This window comes from Calypte anna, chromosome 2 (assembly GCF_003957555.1).
Source record: "Calypte anna isolate BGI_N300 chromosome 2, bCalAnn1_v1.p, whole genome shotgun sequence".
NCBI classification, from domain to species: Eukaryota; Metazoa; Chordata; class Aves; order Apodiformes; family Trochilidae; genus Calypte; species Calypte anna.
The window spans coordinates 72,797,546-72,822,886 of record NC_044245.1 but is presented as its reverse complement, the minus strand read 5'-3'; the positions used below and the strand labels follow the sequence as shown (position 1 = coordinate 72,822,886).

The 25,341-nt window shown below is 36.3% G+C and overlaps 1 protein-coding gene across 2 annotated transcripts in view; it reads right to left on the bottom strand.

Annotated features, from left to right (window-relative positions):
• Positions 1 to 4,860: 4,860 nt before the first annotated feature.
• LOC103525551 (cadherin-9) overlaps positions 4,861 to 25,341 on the bottom strand; it is a 105,559-nt gene continuing 85,078 nt past the window's right edge. For both annotated transcript variants that reach the window (XM_008490511.2, XM_030444791.1), the window contains 7 exons: positions 22,879 to 23,066; positions 21,283 to 21,536; positions 20,244 to 20,380; positions 18,913 to 19,034; positions 9,522 to 9,639; positions 9,178 to 9,429; positions 4,861 to 5,342 (listed from right to left, as the gene is read on the bottom strand). In XM_008490511.2, the coding sequence (XP_008488733.1) occupies positions 4,861 to 5,342; positions 9,178 to 9,429; positions 9,522 to 9,639; positions 18,913 to 19,034; positions 20,244 to 20,380; positions 21,283 to 21,536; positions 22,879 to 23,066 (1,553 nt within the window). The remainder of the gene's footprint in view (positions 5,343 to 9,177; positions 9,430 to 9,521; positions 9,640 to 18,912; positions 19,035 to 20,243; positions 20,381 to 21,282; positions 21,537 to 22,878; positions 23,067 to 25,341) is intronic.

Sequence of the window (25,341 nt, the reverse complement as noted above, 5' to 3'; positions counted from 1 at the left end):
ACCATTTTTACTCATGAAACTGCAACTTTCACCCCTTCTTCCAGCAGCAAGTGCCAGATATGTACTTATGTGTTGTAGTGTCTGGGAGGGTCGTTCTGACTCCTGCTGCTGGAGGGACAGGAAAATTGTAAAGATCCTGGATGGTATTTTAAAAATAGGATATTTTTTGTATCCTGTGCTCCTCCAAAGATGTTGTTGCACTAGTCTAACAGATCATAAACTGTTTCTAACGTGGTCTAAATGTCTGCCAGTAACTCAAATGTAAATTGCAGGACAAAACTGCAAGCAGGGAATAGTGTTATTACCGTTTTACTTTAATCAAAAATCAAAATGTGTGTTTGTGCAGGCTTACATTGTACAGCCTGTCATTTCCCTTTGAGAAGAGATGGGAGAAACACCTGGCATGTTGACTCCAAAAAAAAAAAAATAAAAAAAATAGAAGATTTTCAAAATTATGGAGTTTATTCCAAGCTTGATGAAGGTATATTATTAATATATTATGACAAAAGATGTGTCAAAATCCATGGTAAAATGAACAAAATCAGGAATATTCTCATATTTTAAATCACAGGACTGCTATGAAAATGTATGTCGTTCTAAAGCAGTACACACCAGAAAGATGAAAAAAAAAGACATTGAAGTTGTGACAAGACATTGTCACTTCTGCTTTTACTGGTGATCTGAAATTTGATAAAACGTATTCTAATAAGATTTGCTAGAGTGGGTGAAGAGTTGCAGAGTGCTTTGCTTTGAATGGGGATGGTGGAGGGTGATGAGTACAAAGAAAGAAGTAAATGTTCCTGGAATTCCTCTGTTGCATGGTGCCCAGTGACAGCCAGTGGGCTGATTCCACAGAGAGGCACCCACTCCCTCTGCAGAAATAACATCAACATGATTTCTTTAGAATCCCAGAAGAGTTACATTCACAGCCCTCTTTTCTGCATTTCTCTTTCTGTGAGAATTTAATGAAGATGAAAAATCACGGATTTGGAAGTGATTTTTTGAGTAGTGTTCAGGCCAGGTCCCTCATTTTTTGAATTATGATTTATTAAATGAACCAAAATGTAAAATAAACCTTCTAGCAACAGAATGCTAGAACAGTGTAAAACAATCTGTAAAATTGCATTGGTTTATGTCCTTATTTTTATATATAGTAGAATGCATCTTATACTCTGCCATGCTTTTTTTGCTTCTAGGTAGTCACTTCTGTTTGAATTCAAGTGGTATCTAAAGATTTAATTTCTGTTGCTTAACCTGTAGATAATAGAGTGGATTTAGATTTATATATATGCATGCATATATATATATGTATATATATATATATATAGACCCCCACATATAGGCAGATAATCATATGCATATTATTCATTATCCTACAGCAGAGGCAAAAATGTTTGATTTCCCCATTCTGCACTTTTTTTTTTCTTTCTGGAGCTTCTCAAGTTCATCTACAAATTGTACATCATAAAATGTACTTTGTTATGCATTAACTGAAACACCTATGTGTTCTCTCTGTCAGATTAACATATGTGTTGACTGAAGTGTTAATGTGTCTTTAAAATACAGCTTTCAGTGCAAATTAGACCATTAGCAGTTGAAATGTCTGTAGTAGCCCAGAAGGTGTTGCCTGTTGACACCAGTGCATAAGAAACGTATTGAGGGATTTTTTTTTTTGGGGGGGTAACTATTCTTTTCTGAAAAACTTTAATGAAAAATGTTAGATATGTTTATGTAAGGTGGTAGTTGCAATTATGTTGCTTAACCTGACACAAAGAGGAGTCTTTTGGCATTTCACTGAAAGATTCAGCCTTCTGTGGGAGAATACCTCCAGCGGTTTTTTTTTTTGTTAGTGATTGTTTATCAGGCTAAGCTTGTAACTCAACAAAGATGTTACAAAAGTCACGGATGAAAAGGGAAATAAAACAATATATAAACCAAACCAACCCCTTCATCTTATGTTGGGGAATTTTTTTCTGCTTTTTGTTTTTTATATATTTTTACTCAATTTCACTCCTTTTTCTCAGCTTATTTGCTCTCAATTCTGGGGAGAACCTGTATCACAACAGTTACTACTATGAATAGGAATTCCTTCTCTGTGCTGTATTATTTACTGTGTTACATCAGATATAAAAAGATGCATTTAAAAAAAAACTGTAATAGGAAAAATTGATTCTGTTTTTGAGTGAACATTCTTATTTGAATGAACAAGACCAATTAGGCATATCAGCTGACAAATGCTGTGTCAAATAAAAATACACAAGATTATTTCTGTGGGGAAAATATAATTTCTAAATTAAATGTATGTGTCTTCAAGGAAAAAAACTCGCATTCTGTTTCCTTCATCTTACCTTCAACAATAACCTCTCTGAAATCAAAGTAGTACCCTTTGGTGTGTTCTGCACCAATTCTTAACTACTTATAAACTTATGGAACTCTGCTGGCATATAACTGGTCTCTACCTGTCTTTCCTTGGGGACAGTTATTTTAACTTTCCTCTCTCCTGCCATTCTGTGCTATTCAGATTTCTGATGACAACTTGAACGACTGCTAAAAGCTCGTCTCTTAGTCTAAACTATGGTGTTTGTCTCTGAAGATGAAGCTTGGGTGTACAGTTTCTGTAAGTAATTTTTGTTTATTTTTTTTCCTTTTATTTAAATTTTTTCTTTTTTTTTCCCATTCATTCCTCTTCAGGGACATAGCTGGTTTATGGTATTTATTTCCTCCTATCCCCTCTTAAAACAATGCCTTAAAGTTATGAAAATTTCAGTGAGAGATTAATGCATTCCTGTGTACTTTCGCTTTTCCAGCAACATTGTTGAGAACATGGTGTCCATAAGTCTTTTGCTTTCACCTTCAAAAAGCACAAAAATGAAAGATGCATTCTTATGCCATAGCTATACACTGATGTCTTGTTCCTGCATTATGTCCATGTTCCTAACTGTCACATGGTTGCAGATTATTTTGAATATTTTTGTGTCATTAATTTTTTTCCCACAATATGATGTTGCAGACCTGACATGCAGCTCACTGTGAGCTGCCCAAGTGCTTGTTTGGACCCTCCAGTTCCCTGACACGTACACATACATTTCCTCAAAAAAAAAAAAAAAAAGGGGGAATTCAGTTTCAGAAAATTTGAGATGCATCTTTGGAGGTGGCAGAAGAATTTGCTAGAGGGATAAAATATATACTAGTAAAGAGATATTTTGAGAAATAATCTGAAAGTCAACATAGTAGGGAGGAAATCATTAGGCAGGAGTGTGCTCCTATATCTCGGTATAGTGACTTTGTGTATAGGCTACTATCCTCTTGGTAAGAGATGAGTGCCTCAGTTAAATGCCAATGTGAGTTTTAAGTTTCTTTCTGAAAAGCTTTGCAAACTAACCAAGTAATCTAAAGACCTTAAAACATGATTATTTTGGACATCTATGTGAACTTGTTTTTCTCTAAAGTCAGTATTAAAAATAAAAATGTTATTGATAGTGTGCAGCCTATATTGTTGACATCTTTGATTCTTTTTCATAAATATAAGAATTTTATTTTTCTCTTTCAAGCAAATGTAGATAAGCCTTACAATTCTGAGTTAGATTACATATGCTTCAGGTAAATTCCTCCTATACTATGTTGTGGAAAAAGAAAAGAAAGAAAAAGTACATTGCATAAAAGTTGATCCAGCAAATAGTTTTTAAAAATAAACATATACTTGAAGATTGTCATTAAAATTTTAGAAAATATGAAAATTTATGTGCTTATTTGAAGGAAGAGAACACTAGCACCTTTAATAAAATATTACTTGGACTTGGTTTTTTTTTTTTTGCTTGTCTTGCTTTGATTTTAAAATAGGCTATTTGTAATGTCTGATATTCCTAATTGCCTCAAAACCACAAAAATAAAATTAGAATACAAAAGCCTTCTTTTCATTATTGATGTTTGCTTAAGTACTGCAGTTTTTAAAAGGCTTTTCTTCTTTTTTCTTTTTTCTTTTTTTTATTCTGTATGTACCAGAATTGATCTTAATTTCCCAGGCTTATACTTTTTAAAAGCTCTCACTGGTCACCTGATCATATAAGAATATATGTGGGGTAGAGTTTCACAATTAAATTATATTATTATGCCATATAGTAATACACATTGCAAGTCAGACTGCATTTATTTATAACGACTTTTTCAGAATTATTTTTCTTTTTTCTACACTGCATTTCCATTACAGAGCACTCTCTCCATATTGTTCTTGCACAGTACATTTCAATCATTAATCCAATATAAGAAGATGCATTGAAAAATGAAGTGTTGCACAATATGCAGTTTCTTTTGTTCAGAAAGGTTGGACAGCTATTCATGATTGACAAAGTACATGATTAAGTAGTGTTTTTATAAATACTAATTTATTTAATAAAAATACAAAAATATAAATATACATATATAAAAATATCATGATGAATCAACACACCAACGATCTTTAACTCAATAAATATGGCAGTAATATCAGTCTTTTAAGGTATATTTTTGAGATTTTCTTACACTGCAAGTTCACACTGTCCCAGCTAGTAGGAAAGGTAATGCAAAGCAATTTAAAAAAAAAAAGTTTCAATTTCATTATCAAAGGCACAAAAAGCCTTTTATTGTCTTTTTGTTGTCCGTGAAAACCTTTTATCAGAGGTTTCTAGACAGAGAGAGTGATTTAGATATAAAAAAAATTCATATTCACTCACTTGACTTATTGATTAAGCAAACTCTTACTAAGACAACACCTAATTTTTGTAAATTTTTTATTCTCAAGTAAGAGAGATTAGGCCACTTTATCTAGTAACATAGACATGAATTCCACTAACACTGACCGTGTCACAGATTACTTTCCCAGTCTCAGTCGCTGTCTTCTCCACCATACATATCTGCTAGTTTTTTAAACCGAGGTCCCCAGTCACCGAGGTAATCATAGTCTTGGTTGCCCTCTGTGGTAAGGGATTCCAGGGAGCTGAGTGAATTTGCTATGGAATCATTTCCTTCGTAGGCATATGTTGCTAGTGAATCATAAGGAGGGGCAGATGGATCTAAATCGTTTTCCTTTAACCTTCTGTGAATAAAATCTTGAACATCAATATTGTCCCAGAGAGGTACAGTCCGTCTAATCTGAAAGATAGTTTCTGGGATAACATCTCTTCTCATCTTACTTTCCTCCCTCGCTTCTGGATTTCTCAGTGTACCGATATCAAAGGCCTGCGTGTCTTCTTCCCCACCTCCTTCATCATTATAGGTCACAATATTGTCCCGAACGTCATCCTTTGAAATGATCAAAGGTTCTTTCTTCCTCTGTTTCTTGAGAGCCGTAAACAAGACAACTAATACTGAGTGGAAACAAAAGGTGAATGAAGAAATGGGTAGTTAGAAATTAAATAAATGAGCCAATATATTACATTATGTGCTGAACTGGAAAAGTTTTAATCCTGAGATGGGACTTCTAATAGGAAAATAGTGACAAAAGCAATCTCCAACATGAACTACATAGGGAAAAATAGTAAAAAAACTTATGCTTTTAAAACTATGAGAGCAACGGTTAAAATATTATAGCTCCGAAATAGGTATACAATTGCTCTGAAGTCAAGTAACAGACAATGTCTTAAAGTATACCATACTACTAAGGTCTGACTTTGATTTTAGTTTTGTGAAGTGATGTTTTCTTGGCAGTCATAAAAGGTGATTTCATCAAATTTAGTAGAATATCATATGCAGAAGTAATTCATTCTCTTGTAGGATAGTGATTTAGGTATTTCAAAGTGCCCAACACAGTTTTGAAAATGGGATCTACAGGTCCCTTTGAAAAGAAGAACCTGAAGACCTTCACCTATCAATATTATTGACAAAACTATTTTTACTTCAGTGACTGCAAAAACTGAAATCCAGTCTTTTCTACTAAATGTTTCTTTTTAAAAACATTTCCTTTAGCTTAAGAAATATCAGTTGAATAACTTTTCCTTTTGGAGAGGTAAGTATTAACACAAAATGAAAATCTACAGAGGTAGATGAAAGACTGAACACGAATTTTGTAAATACATCCTGGTGCCTAAATGCTATTGATTTCAGTAGGAATTCAATGCTTAAATGCATTTAAAAATCTGACACTATCAATAGCTGGAGTAAACAGAAGAGGCCAGCAAGATCATCTGTCAACGAGACATAACAGTTGTTGCCAAACCATGCATTGCAGCACTGCTGAGCACTTTTGTTGAGTCTGAATGAGCTAAGTATTAGTGAATAAAAGGAAAAATTGAACATTATGAAGACAGGGAGAGAGGAATAGAGATTTTCATATGCCATGGTACAATGCTGCAACTGTAAAGACTGTTTGTTTTTTTTATTTTTTTTTGTTTGTTTTTGTGGTTTTATATCTGTACAGGAACCATTATTTTCATGTTTTACTAGTGCTAGATAATAGCCCACTTAGGTCTACAAACTTCATATACAACATTATGGAAGATCATTAATAGGTTATCATGAAGTGTCTTTCACAGCCAGGTACTTAATATATGTCTTATATTTTGGACATTATGACACCAGTCTCCTTCCTAACACATTATATCTTGTTGGACGATTATGTAAGGTGCTGAGAACCACATTATCTGTAGACTAACAGTTCTGTTTAGATGCTCTTCATCTTCATACTACTCTGGCTTCAGCTACATCTGAGTTTCTAAGTAGATCAGGGGCTCTGACCCTGGGGCCAAGAGACACAAAGTGATCACACTTGTTTTGCACAGCACTGGTCCCTGACCACTTTCTGGAGTCCCATGTGCTATGGCTGTGTAGCGCTAAGGGAAAACTTGATTTTTTTATTTTAGTCCAATGTTTCTGTAACACAGCACTGCAGCAGACCACAGTGATGGTTTCATAATGACTGAGAGCATGTATTTCAGGGTACTCATTTCATGCTGTGTTGGGGCATGAAGGGTGGCTTTCAAGATGCAGAGCATGTTGACATGGTGTTAAGACCTAGGCGGGGTGGAGAGCAACGTTTGCAAGTGTTTGAATGCTAATGGTTGGTCTGCTGGAAGCTGTGCCCTTTAAGTTCTCAGCTCAAACTATGCTTGGGCAACATCCTGGGAAATACAAGTTGGTTAATGCTTAAACCAGGAGAGCAGCGTTCTGGGTTGGTGCAGTGCTGTTTCTGATAACAGGGAAAGGGCCCCCCAGGGGTGGCTCACGTAAGTAGCTTCTGAATAGCTCTCCCAGCTCCAAAATGCCTGGCCCCACCTCAGGACATCAGGGAACAATGGATGTGCACCTCTGCAATTAACACATTCAAGAAGGGGAAACACCCTTAATGAAGAGCAGGGCAGAGGAGAGGGGGAGGTGAGAGAAAGCACATCTAGAAGAGAGAGAGAACACCAGCAGAAGAGAGAGAGACACCTGAGGAGAGCAATGCCGGAGCAGGGAGACCAAAGTCGGTGAGGAAGGAGAGAGAGGGGCATGAGCAGAGATTTTTCTCTGTGTCCCATGGTGAGACAGCAGTCTGTCTCCTGCAACCCTTGCAGGATCACAGTAGAGCAGACCCTGAAGGATCCCACTGAAGCAGCTCTGGACCTACAGCCTGTGGAAGATCACAGAGTAGATGGTGCAGACCTGCAGCCGTGGAGGGGACTGTTTCGGAAGCAGTCCGTGGCTCTGTGAGCCCTGTGCAGTGGAGCAGTTTGCTCCTGAGGAACTGTGCCTAGTGGGAGGGACTCATGTTTAAGGGTTCATGAAAGGCTTTCTCCCATAGGAGGGACTCATGTTTAAGGGTTCATGAAAGGCTTTCTCCCATAGGAGGGACTCTGCATTGGAGTAGGAGAAGACTGAGGAATCATTCTCCCCGAAGAGGTAGGAGCGGCATAAAACAACCTGTGATGTCCAGACTGTAAACCCCACTTCACGTCACCCCTGTGACGCTGTGATAGGAGAAGGTAGAATTACAGAGATCAAAGTAATTTCGGGTAGGGAAGAAGGGAGAGGTGGGGGGAAAGTATTTAACCTCTGGTTTGCGTTTTCTCCTCGCCCTGTTTCGTTTGGATTAATGATAAATTGGTTTTCCCCTAAGCTGAGTCTCCTTTGCCCGTGAGTGTAATTGGTGAGCACCAACCTCAGGGCTGCTGTCTTGACCCACAAGGTTCTGGGTGGATTTCTTCCTTTTCATTGTAGTGGGGGAGGGGAGAAGTGAGTGCTTGGTTCTTTGTTACCGGCCTGACCCAAACCACGGCAAGCGGCAATGTTTGAACCCGTTTGTTCATCCCTTCCCTATGCCCCTACATCTTGCCCCTACATTATTCCTACATATTAACCCTTTCCTAGCAACCTCTGTGGTCCTCTGAATATTTACTGGAGGTAGCTTGAATAAAGTTTAAAGACTGAAAAAAGTTACCTTTTTAGAACTATATAAACTGACATCTTTAGGCTTGTCACTGCCCCCTTGGCAAGCAGTGTTTGCTAGGACAATGGACAGAAAAAGGTTTTCCAGAGTTTTACTGGAATGTAGAGATGATGGCATTTGCAAGGAGACATTTTGCTGGTAGGTAAAACATGAAAATTGCAATTGTGGTGGTTTGTTTTTTGTTTGTTTGGGTTTTTTGTTTGTTTGTTTGTTTTTATTCTTAAAGCCAGGTTATTATCTAGGGTATATTCTAGTTTCTTCATATATCATCCCATCTTTTTAATGCTTCTACTCTCCCCTCCCCCATGCAACTTCTTTCCTATAGTTTCACTTAATTAGCTGCTCTTGCTACCACATGGAAATAGTGGAACATTCCTCTTGTATGCTTTTAAGCTAAATATTTCCTGACTTTAAAATATAAAAATCAATAAAAAGATAGTATAAGTGATACTATTTAATCACTGCAAAACTTATTATTTTAAAGTCTTGGATCTAAATGAACATAAAATGTTACGCAAATAAGTATGGTATCTAAAACTAACCCTAGTTTTAAAAATTTATTTCATTTGAATAACAGTGATAGCCTAATTTTTTTGCACATTCTTCTTAAGAGTCATGACAAACAACTCACAGTATCTCCCTCTCCTACAGGAGGTACCACATCAAGTATTAAATATTTTTCTGCAGCGTTATGTGAATAAGGAGTTGAATAATACCAAGGGTCTGGAAGTGGCCAGACTTTTGCCTCATCAGCTAACAACCTTATCACTGGTACTTGCCTAGGAGGATAATGATGCAGAGGAGAATGGCAACCAGAGCCCCAGTGCTGAGGCCAGCAGGGAGGAGCAAGGCCTCAGCGTTGCAGGACTGCATGTTCCCTCGGCTGTCGCAGGCACACACCCGAATGGTCAGCGTGCCCGTGCTGCTCTGGATGGGGTAGTCATTGTCAAATATTATGACTGGCAGAAGATATGTACTGGTCTTACTACGGCTGTACCCATTTCTTCTAGTCATAATTGCTGCTGTGTTATCTAGAATGGAAAAGCAGAATACACAGATGTTGCTGGATGGAGTTTTACATGGTATGGGGGCGGGGGAGAGGATGATGCTGGTCAGCAGTTACCTTTGTTGTCTACAATGGAGAAGTTGGGATGAACAGCAAATTCAGGCACCAACTCAAAGAAAAATTTGTGTCCTTGAGGAGGCTCATCTTTGTCAACTGCACTCACAGTCTGTATCAGCTATAAAGAAAACAGTATTTCATACCATTTTAGAAATCTTCTGTTTGAAATAAGGTTTCCATTTCTCAAGTCTAGTAAAATCTATCTGAAGACACAAACTGATGTCCTAAGCCAAATGTTTCCCACATAGACAGAGCAGAGGCTACAGTAAGCAGCTTGGGTTTTTTAAAACACAAAAGTGAAGAGGATAAGTCCTTGCTGCAAGATTTGTGCTTTGATTTGTACTCAGTATCTTGCAGTGGTACAGAAACAATTGCCCTTCTGAATAAGCCATGAACCTCCCGTGGCCTCATGTAGCAATGACACAAAGTAGTGTGTAAACCCGTCATTAGGTGGATCCAATTCCCAGTCCATCTCATCTGTTCCTGGCAATAAATTGGAGCACTGCACTGGCAGAATGTTGGGTTCTCCTGAAGTAATAAAAAGAGATGCTTTACTACCTCCTAAGCTGAAATCTCTGGCTTTGGAACTTTATAGCTGCTCTAACAAAGCCACTCAAATCCAGCTGCGAAGGGGTGATAGTAGTGCCAGCATAAGGTCAGAGTTGAAATGGACTGAAAAAGAAAGTCTTCAGCAGTACCTCTGAATTGCACAGGTTTTCCTGCTGCATCAGAACATGTACAAATATGGGTACCCATGTATATGTAGACACATATGGTAGAAATTTTACTTTTTCTATCTATCTGCTGTTAGATTGATAAATGGAGTCTAAGGAGAACAGCTGCAGAACTGAGGAAGGAAAAACTACCTGGGAATAGATGTGGTTTGTGACATGATTTTCAGCAGTTAACACCAGGTTGCATGTATCTCTAGTGAGCCACATGAATGACTGCTCTGTTATTTGCACTCCCTGGTGGGGATCACACTGGAGGGTGACCCACACTCCACGTTAGCTTGCAAGGTTGTTTTTGAGTTCCATCACAAGATGAGAAAGCTTAGTGGTCTGAGAATGGGAGTAGGCTTTCTCTGAGGATGCTTCAACTCAGTACAGGAGAGATCTATGGCACCTTAACTTAAAGGCAGAAAGAGCTCAGCAGTCAGAATGGTTTCATTCAAAGCCATGAGAGAGCCAATGTCTGCCTTGAGGTTTCCAAGTGTTTTCAGCATGCTATGTAATGAATTCCCATAGACATCAAAGCCACTACTTATCAAAGACTTGCCTTGTACCTTATTTTTCTGATATTTCCAGGGAAAGTACAGCATGAATTCTTCAAGAAATACAATAATTGACTGGTAACACTGATGCAACTTTTAAATTTTGCAACAATCAGTTAAGGAATGTCTTTTTCTTGTGTACTTTCTCTGAACATCAGCTTGAGGATAGAGTTAATATTTGGAGGATATTCAGTATCTCTCAGGATGGAACACTATGAACCAAACACATTTATAAGGCTACCAAAAATATTAAAGTGTTTTTCTTACAGCATGATTCAGAAACATACCATTACTAGTGCTGTAACACACAATGAGTATTTTGGCCCAGTAGTTGTGGTTAATTTTGGCATACTGTTATTTCAGCTAATAATATTAAGTTGTTATGAAACAAAATAGTAGAGGATACTGTTTTTTGCTTATTTAACTTCCTAGCAACTTCTAAACAGCCACATTTCTTGTATCCTTTTCTTGTAATTTTTGAAGAATATTGAATAACTTGAAAGGTAATTATGGAACATCCGCCTCGTACAAGAGGATGTGACTAAGCTGAAGGCAGATTTATGCAGTTTTTCTAAGTGTGATTATAATAAAAACATATTAAAGGCTCTTCACTTTTAATGCATTTGATGATCGTTGCTCTTTAGAATCTATTTTTTAAAGTTTTAGCTGATTCCCAAGATGAATCAATTCCTTTTAACAGCATTATAGCCTGTTCAGTGTTTTGCTGAGTCTCCGATTATGTCAAGAGTTTTCCAATGTCTCATTGCTTTTCTCTTTGCCATAATCTGACAGAGACAGATACAGAGAGCAAGACCAGTATGATGCTTAATTTCAGCTTTGCATTGCTTAATGTGAAGTGTAATATTATTATCAAAACAACCCCTTCTGGTAGGACTAAAATACCAAGTGGAAATGATAAAATTTACTCTCCTATTTTCAGAAGTTTGAAAAGACAGAAGTGTAAAAGTACCAAGGAGAAGATAGAGGACTAGAATAAGTGATAATATTTGTGCAACTACTTGCTGAAAAACTCAAGGAGAAAATAACCTGATACAATAGTTACCAGAAGTTGAAGTTGAGTATTTTTGGGCTTTTTGAGATGTAATTAGTGGGGTGTTTGTAGGATTTGGAGTTGAAACCTTTCATTCATGTGGAGGAGGACAATTGTGCCAGGCATAGAGGAACCTAATTGCATAGTGGATGACAAGCTGGACATGAGCATGAAATGCATGCTTGCAGCCCAGTGACCCAATTGCATCCTGGGCTGCATCACAAGAAGTGTGGACAGCAGATAAAGCTGATTCTGCATCTCTGCTCTCATGAAACCTCACCTGGAGTATTATGTCCAGCTTTGGAGCCCTCCACCCACGGACATGGTCCTGTTGGAACACGTCCAGAGGAGGGCCATGAAGATGATTAGAGGGCTGGATGACCTCTGCTTTGGAGGCAGGCTGAGAGAGGGGGGGTTGTTCAGCCTGGAAAAGAGAAGGCTCTGTGGAAATCTTATAGCAGCCGTCCAGTATCTGAAGGCTGGCTACAAGAAAGCTGGCGAGGGACATTTTACAAGGGCTTGTTGGGATAGGACAAGGGGCAATGGTCTTAAACTAGAGCAAGGGAGATTTAGATTGCATATTAGGAAAAAGTTTTTAACTATGAGGGTGATGAATCACTGGAGCAGTCTGCCCAGAGAGGTGATGGAGGCCCCATCCCTGGAAACATTCAGGGTCAGGTTTGATGGGACTTGAGCAACCTGATCCAGTTAAAGGTGGCCCTGCTCAGTGCAGGGGATTGGACTACATTACAACCCAATACATTGTACAATTCGAATAATTCTACATTGAAAACTTACTGTTGAGGGCGGTGTTGAAGAAGGAAAAAAACCACAATTTATTACCTGCTCTAACTATTGGCTTCATAAATTGAGCAACAGCTGTTCTTCCACCAGGAAATATAGCAGACTGGAAGAACAACAGTAAAAGATGATTGCAGTTGAATTTTTCCAAATTATGAATAGGTGAAAGGAAATTAAAAATGTTTGTTTGTTTTCAGTTTTGTAGCTGTAAAGAAAGGACAAATGATAATCACTGCAGAAATGAAAGAGATGTGGATATTTCTAAGTGCCACAGTTTTACGAAAAATAATAATGCTATTTTCATGTACATTTTGAAATCTTATGTTTGAAATGCTTCCATTTTGAAGCAGTTCTGGACATTGAGTTATGATCACTCTTCACCAGGAGTTCAGAGAAAGGTCTGATTCTGTGAGATTTATGAGGGAATAATTATTTTGAAGAATTATTTTTATTCAAATATGTTTCAAGCATGCCAGGCTTAGAGAAGATAAAAAGCATTCCTATTTTTTTATTTCTTACATTGTTTCCTTTGCAAATAAGGACAATTTGGAAAATAAAGCATTATTATGACAACCGTATGTTCACATTCCTGTGCATTTCTGTCTGTTTAAAAAATCAGTTTCATACCCTTGGGTGGTTCTTATTGCATACTTTTAAGTTCTGAGTTGTCACTTCTGTTTGAGGATACTGAAAATAAAAACTTCGGCATTGGTATGAGTGTGAAGGTGAGGGTGATGAGACACTGAGACAGGTAGCCCAGGGAAATTGTGGATGCCCTCTCCCTGGAAGTGTTCAAAGCCAGGTTGGATACACCTTTAAGCAACCTGGTTTAGTGGAAGGTGTCCCTGCCCATAGCACTGGAGTTGAAACTAGGTATCATTTAAGGTTCCTTCCAACCCAAACCATTCTACAGTTCTATGATTCTGTGTCATAAAATTTTCTCTTTTACATTCAAGGCAAAGTGACAATATAAGGTGAGTTGTGAATTCCCACTGGAAAACTTTCTTGAAGGATTTCTTACGTGATGAAACCAGAGATTCTCTTAAAGGGTTTGGACTTATTTCCTATTGGCATATTTTTTCAAATGTGGAAATTGTTCAGTTATAATAATGTTTGTGTAATTTTTTTTCCTCCTAAGAACTACCTTTTTAAGGCTGTGACTTATGCCACAGACATACTTGTAATTATGGATTGTATGTATTTGGGCTATTTTATAAGTATTCATATTACTATTTGAAAAAGTGTTTTGGAATGAATAGAGTACCTAGTGACATATTCCTTATAAGTATCTGCTTATAAGGAATAAGCTTTCCAGCTTTCTACAGGGTGTTTTCTTAAGGCAGAAAGTGAGTAAAAACTAGGTGGAGTCATTCTGAAATAACCAGGGTCCCTGTGCACTTCAGAGCAAACCTTCACGGTTTCTAAGGCTCCATTTGTGGCCACAGTAAGCTGCACAAGTAGGAGACCTGAGTCATTGGCTCAACCTTGGATGCCCTCTTGAAGGTATATAAGAACCATTAAAGCAAACATTAATCTTTCACAGTACAGAGGCCAGCACCAGCCAGAGACTTTTCAGATCTGTTTTTCAGTCTGTGCTGGCTTGGCATGTCATGCAAATAACCTACAGATGCACACTGACTCCAGGGTACACACTTTAAAAGCACAGCAAGGTGCTCCAGATGGATTACTGAAAGCTTCACTGAAGAAAGCTGAAAAAGATGAGGTCCATGGGTGGACAGATGTGGTGTGCTTTCAGGTTAAAATTTTCTACTAATAAAACAAAATTTAATACTAATTGAATGTTTTCAATGTAATCTGCTGCTGCTTCTTTTTTAAATAGAAGCAAGTTGGTGGTTATAATATTTTTAATGTGTTGGGGTTTTGCGGGTTTTTTTGTGTTTTTTTGGGGGTGGCTGTTTTGTTTTTTTTTCAAAATTCCTTCTTTTAAAATTCACTACAAATAAGACAGTGAAAAATAATGTCACTTTCACAGGAATTTAAAGATAGTCTGCTTTTGTAGACAGTGTCTTTCTGAAGGTTTAAAATAATTTAATTGTTATATAGCAGAAAGTTGCTCTTTGAGTCTCAGAGAAGTAAGATAGACATTGTTAAGCTAGAGATAGAGAAACAGCTGCTGAATTTTGTTGGTTTTTGTATGTGGTTAAGTATATGCAGAGGAGTAAGCTTTCAATCCACTTGAATCATTTGGGCTTTTGTTCTTGCTTTATTATTCTCTTACTTAGACCTGGATAATGTACAACAGAGAAATTTCTCAAATGTCATTTATCTACTTGCAGCTGCTTCTGAGATAAGACTTCAAAAATATCACTAGGCACTTGAGAAAGGAATTTTTTGGGACATTTTGCTGTATGCTTTTCCCTGACACTGTTTTAGAACAAAACAAATGCTATGGCAGAATGCTAGAAGATTGACTTTATGTTTTCCCCATCCTTGCTTCTCTTGCCTATTGTCCTCCCTGTGTGATCTGGTAGGGTCAATCACTAACTAATCTTGAATGTCTTAATGATACAGCACAGTGTAAGAGGATGAAGATTTTTTAGTAGAATTCATAATGGCTACATTTATTTAGGAAGGAAGAAATAATAGCTCAGGTGTCCCTACATGGAAGTCTTTCAAAAGCAAAATCTCAGTGGATGCCTCTCTTGTCCTTTTGTAGCAAGAATGATCACAGGTGTTCAGGCACAATTCAAGCCTATGCACCTGCATGGTGGTAGCTGCAGCAGCCTCCATCACATATGTGTAGGCTTGAATAGACCTTTGATCTTCATGCTTTCTGTCTTCAGAAATGTTCTAAAATGCCTAACACTTAATAAAGCCTTGTGTTTGGAAATGCAAAACAGTTTGGTTTTCAAGCCCTGGCTCTAATCCACAAATGTATTTGCAGTTTTAAAGCAGGACTGAATGCTTATCAGAAGTTGGAAAATTCTCCCTTGAATGCCAATTTTTACTTCAAAAGAGAGACAGACTGTTGCCATGGGTCTCTCACTAACTCAAGCCAAGAGGTGTCTACCTAGAAAGCAGCTACAATGTATAAACTTGTGACTGGTAATCAGCAATAGACACATGAAAAATGTGATCGCGGTCTTCTCCATCTGAAAAAGGGAGAGGGAGTATGGAGACTAATGAAAGGAAAATCTGTCATCTTTCATAAAGAGGAAGCAAACCCTTTTTCTGTTCTGATGCCTGAGAGCCCCTGAATGGTAGGAAAGAATATAGCATCAGTGAAAAAAAAAAAAAAAAAAAAAAAAAGAAAAGAAAAAAGAAAACAAAACAACAAAGGTTATCTTCTGAAAGAAATTGTAACTGATGAGTATTAAAATTAGCTAAATTTTTACTAGCAAATTGTTCAGTTAAAACAGTCTCTTTTCAAGTAAATCTTCCTGGTTTCCATGGAGAGGATTTATCCTCTAATCCAGCTAAAAAGACCCAACTAATTCCCTTGACAAGGGCATGAGACAACTTGTGTCAGAGACATCCCCACAACAGTCCCTGGGGCTCTAGCATTCCATCAAAGTAGTAAGGATTTTTAAATTTTGCAAAAAAGGAAGGATGCATCATATTTTTGTGTGTTGGCCAGTGGAATAGGACTCACATGGTGACAAATCTGTTCCAGCCTAAGGAATACAGTTATTTATGCACCTTCTTTTCTTCTCAGTTATACCATTTTTTGGAGAGAAAAGAGATGCAGGGGAGGAGGGGAGACTTTATAGTATTTTCTTTCCTCTGACTCTCCAAAGGCTATCTGAAAAACACAATGAGCACGGCCTTTAAGATGTGCTGATGTTGAGAATGAGTCACTTGGTGTCAGGGAGCAATATTTGATCATTCTGACTGCTTCCTGATGCACCTGAGATTTAGAGAGCAAAGTGATTAATAGCTGGGCCTGATTAAAAAAAAATTGAATTAAATTAATTAAATTTTTAAAAAATTTAAAATAACTGAATGTATTTATATTCTCAGTCTGGCACTCCTGCCATTGGTATGACATGTAGAAGCACTACTGTGATGTGTCAAGAAGCAATAATGATTCTAATAAGACAGGTACTTTAGGTGGTTTGTAAAATAGGGTGGAGTAGTACTAAGTGAACACATGCTTCTGTGTCTTGTTTGTATTATAGGGGAAGTGCTAAGCAATAAAGGAACTTAGCATCTGCAGCCAAATTATTCCAGTTTATTTCTCTATATCATCCCAATTTTTAGGCAACAAAATAAAAGTAGTCTCATGTACTGGAGGTAATCTCTTTCCTGAAATTCTATACCATCTATGTCTAAATGTCCAGATATGAACCCAGATGCCTGTCTTGAGGAATCTAATATTTAAAAATAGAAGTATGTTCCAAACCTCTCATTCTTCTGCAGCTGCATATGATGCATACCATCTATCTAGTGGTTTTGTGGACTTTTACAATCAGGAATAATAATTCCTGGTATTGCATTGGTACATTAGACGTAGAGGGAGGTCTGAATAATAATATGGCTATCTAGAAGGCCTATGCCATCTCTGTTTTTGGAAAAGCACAGAATTTAGTAGCAACTGAAATTAAATTGTATATATTAATAATTATTTCATCAAGTATGCTAGTCTAGATAGAAACTGGGTTAAGGAAACTGACAAGCAGTAATCCTGGATTGAATTTTGTTGAAATATATGACAAAACCCGTGTTTGCTAGTTGATAAAGTTGCATGATTAATGGAAATAAAATACTCATTTGTAAGCTTTGTAACCTTTCTTTGTGTTATGCAATTAAATACGTCTCACTTTGTTGTCAGTCATTATAGTGAAATTTTAAGGTTTATTTGTCCCAGTTTCATGTGTGCAAAGAGATTTTGTTGCACATAGAGAATTTAAGTCAAATGCCAGATGCCTGAAATTAATGGCTAGAATTGTCTGAATGTATTCTACCTGTAAAAAACAGCTTAGAAATCATAAAATAAAACTGTGACGGTACAATAACCAGAATTCAGGCATTTAAGGAATTCTTGCTCATTCTACAGAACCTGAACTGTATACTTATTTAAAAATTTATGTCACTGCTTAAGACACAATATTCTGATCATAATCCTCAGGTTTTTTGAAAGGTGCTCCTTGTTAATTTTCCTGATATTATAATTCCTTCCACTATTCCTTCCATTTAATTTAATTCAACACTGCCTTTGATATGCTTAGTCCTCTATTTATGTCATTTGCATAAAAAATAGTAAGAATTTTTTGAAAAAGAATTAAAATAATGGACAAATATCCCATTTTACTCTAAGTATCCTCTGTGTTTCTAACCCATCTACCTTACTTCAAATAGTGGTTGCAGTGAGTAAAAAATAAGTAAAATGGTATGCAAATTCCAGCAATCCACTGTGTCCTCTTTTTGTTATGTTTTTAATTTATTTTTATATTTATTTTTATATGTAAAACATTCATAAAACATAATTTAAATTGCATCTGGTAAATTTGCATTTTCTTGCCCTATCAGGAGTTCTTCAGGACCTGAAATTGTAGACTCATCTCAGGTACTATTGATGATACTTCAAGTGCAACCCTTGTGTTTGACAACACTGGCCAGTGCCATGGTGAAACTGTAAAGCCTTTGAGTGCTGTATGTTCACTGTTCTGTAAGGCCAAAAAAAATTTCCTACATTCATATCCTTTCCACATACTTTTCATGAAGTCAGAAAGCTTTGTATGATGTCAGTGTAAAACTAGTGAGACACAAGGACAGACCTTAGATCAGTTTTAGGGCACCTTCCTGGCCTCTCTCCAGTAGAGCAGAAGACCACTTAGGTTTGTGCCAGCAATAATAATGATTTAAAGCTTTTGCTTCTACTAATGCATTGATCTTGAGAAAATGCTCATTCCTGGACCTAGGCCTATGTTTGAAAGATAATCTCTAGGTACTCAATCTGTTACCAAATCCTTTTCTCTGAGAAACATTCACATAATTTAAATTCTGCAAAACATGTATTTTTCTTCTCAGGATCTAAAACTAAAAGGTTAGCTGGCATTAGCAAAAATAGCTGTTGGTTATAATGTAAGTAATATTAAAAGATTCCTGTAGTATCTGGTTCTGAATTCCTGCATCTTTTATCTCTCAAATCTTTTCTATATCAACTGGTAGTTTTTGTAGAAGGTAGACAATAAAGAAGCTGAGCTGGTGTACAGCTGTTCACATTAAAGTACATTAATGTCTTCATCATGGTATTCCAAGATAGTTTCATTACAAGTTCTTCAGTAACAAAAGTATTTTTTTACCTGTCCCGCTTTTGCATTTTCACAAACAAATGTTTCATAGTAATTGGCAAATTCTGGTGCATGATCATTTATGTCCAAAATCTGGATGTAGACAGGTATCTGGCTACTTTGTTTAGGATTATCTGAAACAAGAAAATGATTTATAGTACAATGCAAAGTTTACAGTCTGTGTCTACAAAAAGACTTGAAACTGACTTTTTTTTTTCCAATAAATAAGAAAAATGTTAATTTATCTTGATTATATTAAAACAATTATATTTCATTTTTTACTGTCATACATTCTATATTCATAAAAGCCCTATATGTACTGGAAACATTATAGTATAGGTATTCTGATATAATAGCATACTTAAATTGATTTGCATTAAAAACAGACCACTGAGGTATTATTGAATTAAATTCCATGCATCGATGTGGTAAATGATTAATTGTAAAAGCTGTTTCCTGAGGTTGAACTGTCTAGAACATTTACTTGTTTAAATCAGTAAAGCAATTAAACAGTGTTAGTCAACAGCACTATTGCCCCCCAAAAAACCAACCAATGAGCCCAAATGTGTCCGTTCTCCCCCAAATGTAAAAATCAGAACAAAAAAGAAGATATAAAGGTGTCATCATAAACTATTTTTTCAAAATCTTCACCTCCAATTTCAAGCTGTTGCTGGAGATTCTCACAGTACACGTATTGAAAATGGAGCCCACATCTTAACAATGAAAAGGCATTTATGAGGAAAAGGTTTCAGTCTTTCTGAAAATGGGGGTATAATTCATCTCCCCATATTACCCAACTCCCAGAATGTTAGGCATATAGACTCCTGGGGAATCTGTAGGGAGAATGAATGGAGAAAAATGTTGTTCCTCAAAATCAGTATCTGTTTCACCCTGATATATCTGTTTTATCTGATGACTGTTATCAGTTGGCTGAAAAAAAGAGAAGAAAAAAAAAAGTGGGCAAGGCAGACAAGAGAGATGTAAAAAGGTCCACTGGAAAAATAAAAAATCCAGCTGAAAAACTTAGGGACAGGGTTTACTTAAGACATGGAGGGAAAAAAATTTCCTCTACTCTTGTGTCTTCAAATGAAATTGTTTCCTGAGATAAGTAAAAACAGTTGAGGCATAATTTCTCCCCCTGTTTACAGAGGTCATCCTAATAATGTAGTTAATAACCAGTTAACTGTCTAATATATACTGTACATGGATTTGTTGAGCCTGAGAATTCCAAGTTATCTTTTTATAAATGGGCAAAGATAATCCTAGAATAGTAAATTGAGATGTGGAATTTCAGTCTTTTTTCAGTATTAATGTTCTTCCAGGATAAATGATCTCCAACTTACTGACTTCAGTTGCTATGACAGTGATGTTATGCCAGGGAGTTTCTTCCCGGTCAAGTGGCTTGGAGATGAATAAGGATCCATTTCCTGAATAGATGTTGAATATTCTGTCAAGGTCAGTGTGTCGATCCACAGAATATCTGTCAAGATATAGTACAGCTGAACTTAACTATCCCCTGTTATAGTAACTATTTTAGCTCACAAACTACTCTAGAAGTTTTCTAATTTTAACTGTGGTTAACCAAGAATGTTTTCTTTACAATTAACCTAAGCTTTCCTACCTGAGGAGTGCAGCATATTACAGATCCTGAGATGCAATTTTTTAAGGCAGGTGAGAGGGATGAAGAGAAAACTATTTATAAGGACAGCTTATTAGACTGTTATTTGAAATTAGATTTAAGCTTATAGAGTGAATGCTGGAATAACAAGTAAAAATGGACATTCTTAGATAATATTTTCGCAAATTGATTGTTTCTTGGAGAACTCAGTCACTGAAGGACATATTATAGATGTAATGAAGTATCATGTTATAACAAGATATTTCTAACTACCACAAGGACCAACAAAACCACAAGAAAAATTTTGGATTACTTGTTTTTTAATGTGGAGGCTCTCAAAATCCTATTTTCTGACACTTGCTTTTGCTTTGTTCTTTCAATCAAAGTAAAATCTTGTTTTACAGGTGTTTTTTAATTAGTCGAGTACTTACCAATGACTATCAGATTGGACTGAGAATTTATACATAGGTTATTAAAAATATTTTATTTTCTTCCTCTACTCAAACCCCCTACCCCAAACTGTATTGACAGCTAAATACTGACCTCTCTTTCACCTGGTGTCTATAGTCTGTCCTTCAGAAGCATACCCCACACTGTTCACTGTTTGCATTCAAAACATCCCATAAATATTTATCTGCTTGACACTTATCACTAGACCCCATGAGCTTAATTACTCAAGTAGCCCCTATTCCAATTAGTTTTCATTGTACTTTGTGTGTGAGACTTCCCAAATCTAAAGCATTTGACATTGTGTAATGGCTTACTTTATTGCATTCTTTGTTGTATCGGGATCTTGGGCTACAACCTGCCCAATAACACTTCCTTCCTTGGCATCTTCATCTACCTCTATTAAATACCAGGGTCTGCTGAACACTGGAGGTTCATCTGTGTCTTCCACAGAGATTTTGACAAAAGCTGTGTCTTTGAATGGCCCCAGCTGAAGAAAACGAGGATCAGTGTGAGTGTTGGTTGCTTCCACTCTTAAGGTGTATAACATCTTGTTTTCAAAATCCAGATGCTGGGGAGCAAATAATAATAATAATAATAAAGAAAATTATGTTGCTTTACAAGAAACGTGAGTCAGTTTTATAAGGCTGAACTATAAAATGAAAAGTATAGACACTTTTAGCCACAAGAAACTAAAATATAATTCATTTTTGAGAAGATGTAGTATATTAGGGCTTATTCTCGGTGTAAGAATTATAAAGAAAATGAGAGGGCAGCAAGGCTATTATGATCCCTCTGCCTACTATTTGTTCAGATTCCTGGAAAAACAGGTATGTTCCATCTATGAAGACGTAAAAGGAGGAAAAGAAACAGGGAAGCTGGACTTAATCCACAAGTCAGAGCTGCTAACAGTCTTACTTGTTTCATCTCATTGGTAGGAAGAAGAACAGTTATCCTAGCTCTCTACTATATTTCCTTTTTCCTTACTCTTCCATTATTACAATCTACTCTTACCTATTTTACATCAGGAGCATCCCAGACCTGTTCTTGGCCTCAGTGTTCCAGAGAAAAAAGAAAAACTACAAAGTCTGACTTCCATTCTATGACATGTTTATATTATGCATATCCATATATGTCTATGTCCATATACATTCGTATATGGACACAATACATGTATGCACATAAATATATGTATGTTTCCAAAATATATGTGTATAGGTCTATGCTAAAGATAAATGTGGTTATTTATCATTAGATATCATAATATATTTCTTATGGATATGTTCAGTAAGAAGAGAACCATAAATAGTTGGCAGAGTTTAAATCTGAACTAAAAAGTAACCAATAAATCTTTCAGAGATGAATTAACTTTTGGTTTAAATTTCTGCCCTTGTCATTACTCTTCTGAATTTTTTAGCATAGTATCTAACAACTAAAGTTTCACCACTGTTGGACTTAAAGCAAGACAGATTTTAGGTAGTTGAGATACCTGACTGCTGGACAGATTAGAGAGGGACAGTTTAGCCTTGAAGGTGTAAGTTCACCCAATTTCAGATGAGCATCCAATCCTTGTGAGCCTTACTCCAGCATTCTGCTGACAGATACCACTGTGAACTGAACCTCTCCAGATTTGAACAGCCCTAAGTTGAAAGTAATGCGTGTGAGAGTATATATATTGAACAGACAGCAGCCACTGAAATATTGCTTTATGTGAAGTGACATGCCAGTAGATTTCCCTCGAGACTTGAAAATAACAGATATCGGCTGAAGACAGAGAAGAACAAAACTAATACAACAACTCCTTGGCAGCCTGACCCCTTGTGAGAGCTATCCTCCCTTCCCCTAGAAAAAGAAAAATAACTATAACACCTGGAGAGCTAAGCACAGCTGAAAAAGAGGGAGAAAAAATAAACCTTTTTGACAGTTATAATCCCTTCTTGTGTGTCCTTGTCAGTGGTGATATCAAACATGTCTGATCCATCCCCATTGGAGATGCTATACTCAATCTCTGCATTTTCTCCCACATCAGGGTCTGTGGCTTTAATTCTGCCAAGAGGAGTCCCAGGTGGTGCAGACTCAGGAGAGCTGAACTGGTAGGTGCCTGGAAAAGCAAAATGAAGCATTTATTATTTTGAGACGTTTTTTCTTCTGTATAATAAGTATCTTTAATTTTATTTGTTTTTTTCAAGTAACTTGACTTTTGAAACGCTTTAAGAAAAATATTGTTAGTCATACTAAACTTTAAAATATATTTGATTGACAAACTGTCAAAAAATATAAGCAATACTTTAAGCGATTTAATACTGCTTTTTTAACGATTTTGGGGTGGGATTGTTGTGGGGGTTTTTTTGTTGTTGTTATTGTCGCTTTGTTGTTTTTTTCTTTCCTTCAGTTATAAAGAACAGAGAAGTAAGACCCCAGTTGTGACTTTGGTTATTCAGAACTATAATTTTTTTTCTCTCTCAATTTTCTAGAAATGTTCCAAAATATATTTAGAAGTAGTATGGGATTTTGTTTTATTTTCACAAGTCACAAGGGTCATAGAAACTAGTGTGGATTTTGGAAGGAGACTAAAAGATAGTAGGCTTTTTTTTATTATTCCTTTGAATGTTATATTCAAGATTTGTAGGTGTTCTGTGAGAAAGTAATTCATTCATTTATTATTTGTAATATATACCAAAGATTCATGGTGAAAAACATTTGAATACATTTTCAGGTTAATTGCTATACTTAATTGAAAGACAGATACATTCAGATTTTCTTTAATTTCCTCTGCACGTACTTTTGTGCTCTTTAAGTGATTGATTTAATTTAATCTTTTTATAATCAATGTTTCCTACAAAGAATTTTCTCAACATAGATATATTAGTTTTGCCAATTTATATGAAAAGTTATTTTTATGTATTTTCTGAAAACATTTGCAATAAAAATCTACTTATAAAGACAAGGTGTTAATCAGATGATTTTTGTTGACCAGTAATAACTAGACAAGACTTTTTGTCACTAGCAAGACACAAATGTTTCTAGGTTAATATTTTACAATTTTGCGTCAAGAAAATATAAAAAAGTAACCCTGATATATCCAACATTTTACATGTGACATTCCAGAATCTGAGGATTCTTTTGATCTGTTTTTTTCATATAAATTAATACTAATTTGCTGCGTGAAATATTGACTTGTAGTGAAGTACAGTCAAGTATCTTTATCACAACTATCCTGTTCCTTCTATCTACATGTCCTTTATTTCCATTTAAGGCACTTAAAGGATACTTTTAAGTACAAAGACTATACCAAACATCTGAGTGCTGAAGAAGATTCTATCCCAAGCTTTACAGACTAAGTACAAAAGAGTGTCACTACAAATACTTTATATCTGTTGTGCAAAAAAATGGAAGGCAATGCTTGATGTTAAATTTGATTTATGCTTAAAATTCAAAGATGTAACTGAAAACTAGGTGATAGACAGTTTGGCTGCAATCCCACAGACAAAACTGCATGCTGTTCCCTTAAACCAGGCTGAAAATGGTGTAGAAGTTTGGATTCCTGGCAGCTAACTGGAATTGAAGTCTTACTCAAATTGACACGTTTTGCAGGTGAGCCGGAAATACTGTAAGAATATATTTTCTCCTGCTACTTATGACTTCTTCCAGAATAAACGACACCCTGGAGTGCTTTTGTATCTGAAAATAGTCCTTGTTTTTTGTTGCTGTGTGATTGCTGCTAATTTTTGACCTGCGAGATGGCTGGTATGGTTTAGAGTAGAATTTAATTGAAAATGTGTAAGATTTTAATTTTAGTTCCATTTAAATCCATTTTAGGCCTGCATCTTTTAGCTATCCAGGATTCCTTTAAGGAAACAAAACAAACCAGAAAATCTATTCCGTCTTAATGCAGCAGGAGCAGCCAGTACATCAGACTGCACTCTACCTTTCTACTTCTTCCTTTCTTCTGTCCCTGTAAGAAATAAATCTTTGTTTCTTCAGTACCTTTACATTAACTTCTGTTGTTTCCATTTGCAATTTACCTTCTGCTTTGAGCCACATTTTCACCTATTGTTCCCTCACATAAGAGAAAATGAAAGATAATTGGTTTTGGAAGGAGCAGAATTCCAGAACAAGATAGTTCTTTGAAGGTATGCTCCTCTTCATAGCTATCTAAGCAGAAATCAAAACCTCTGGATGTTTTTTTGTGTTTGATGTCCTATGAAGTGTTGAAGAACACCCTGCTGAGGAGAAAAAAGTGAGAGGGAAGAGTCATCAACAAAATAAAAATGGCACCATTGAATAAATCCCACTGTGGGTCTTCCATTGTCTGATATGTTTCAGTGATGTTTAAAGTGCAAAGCTACAGAAAATACTGTACGAGGCATGAAAAT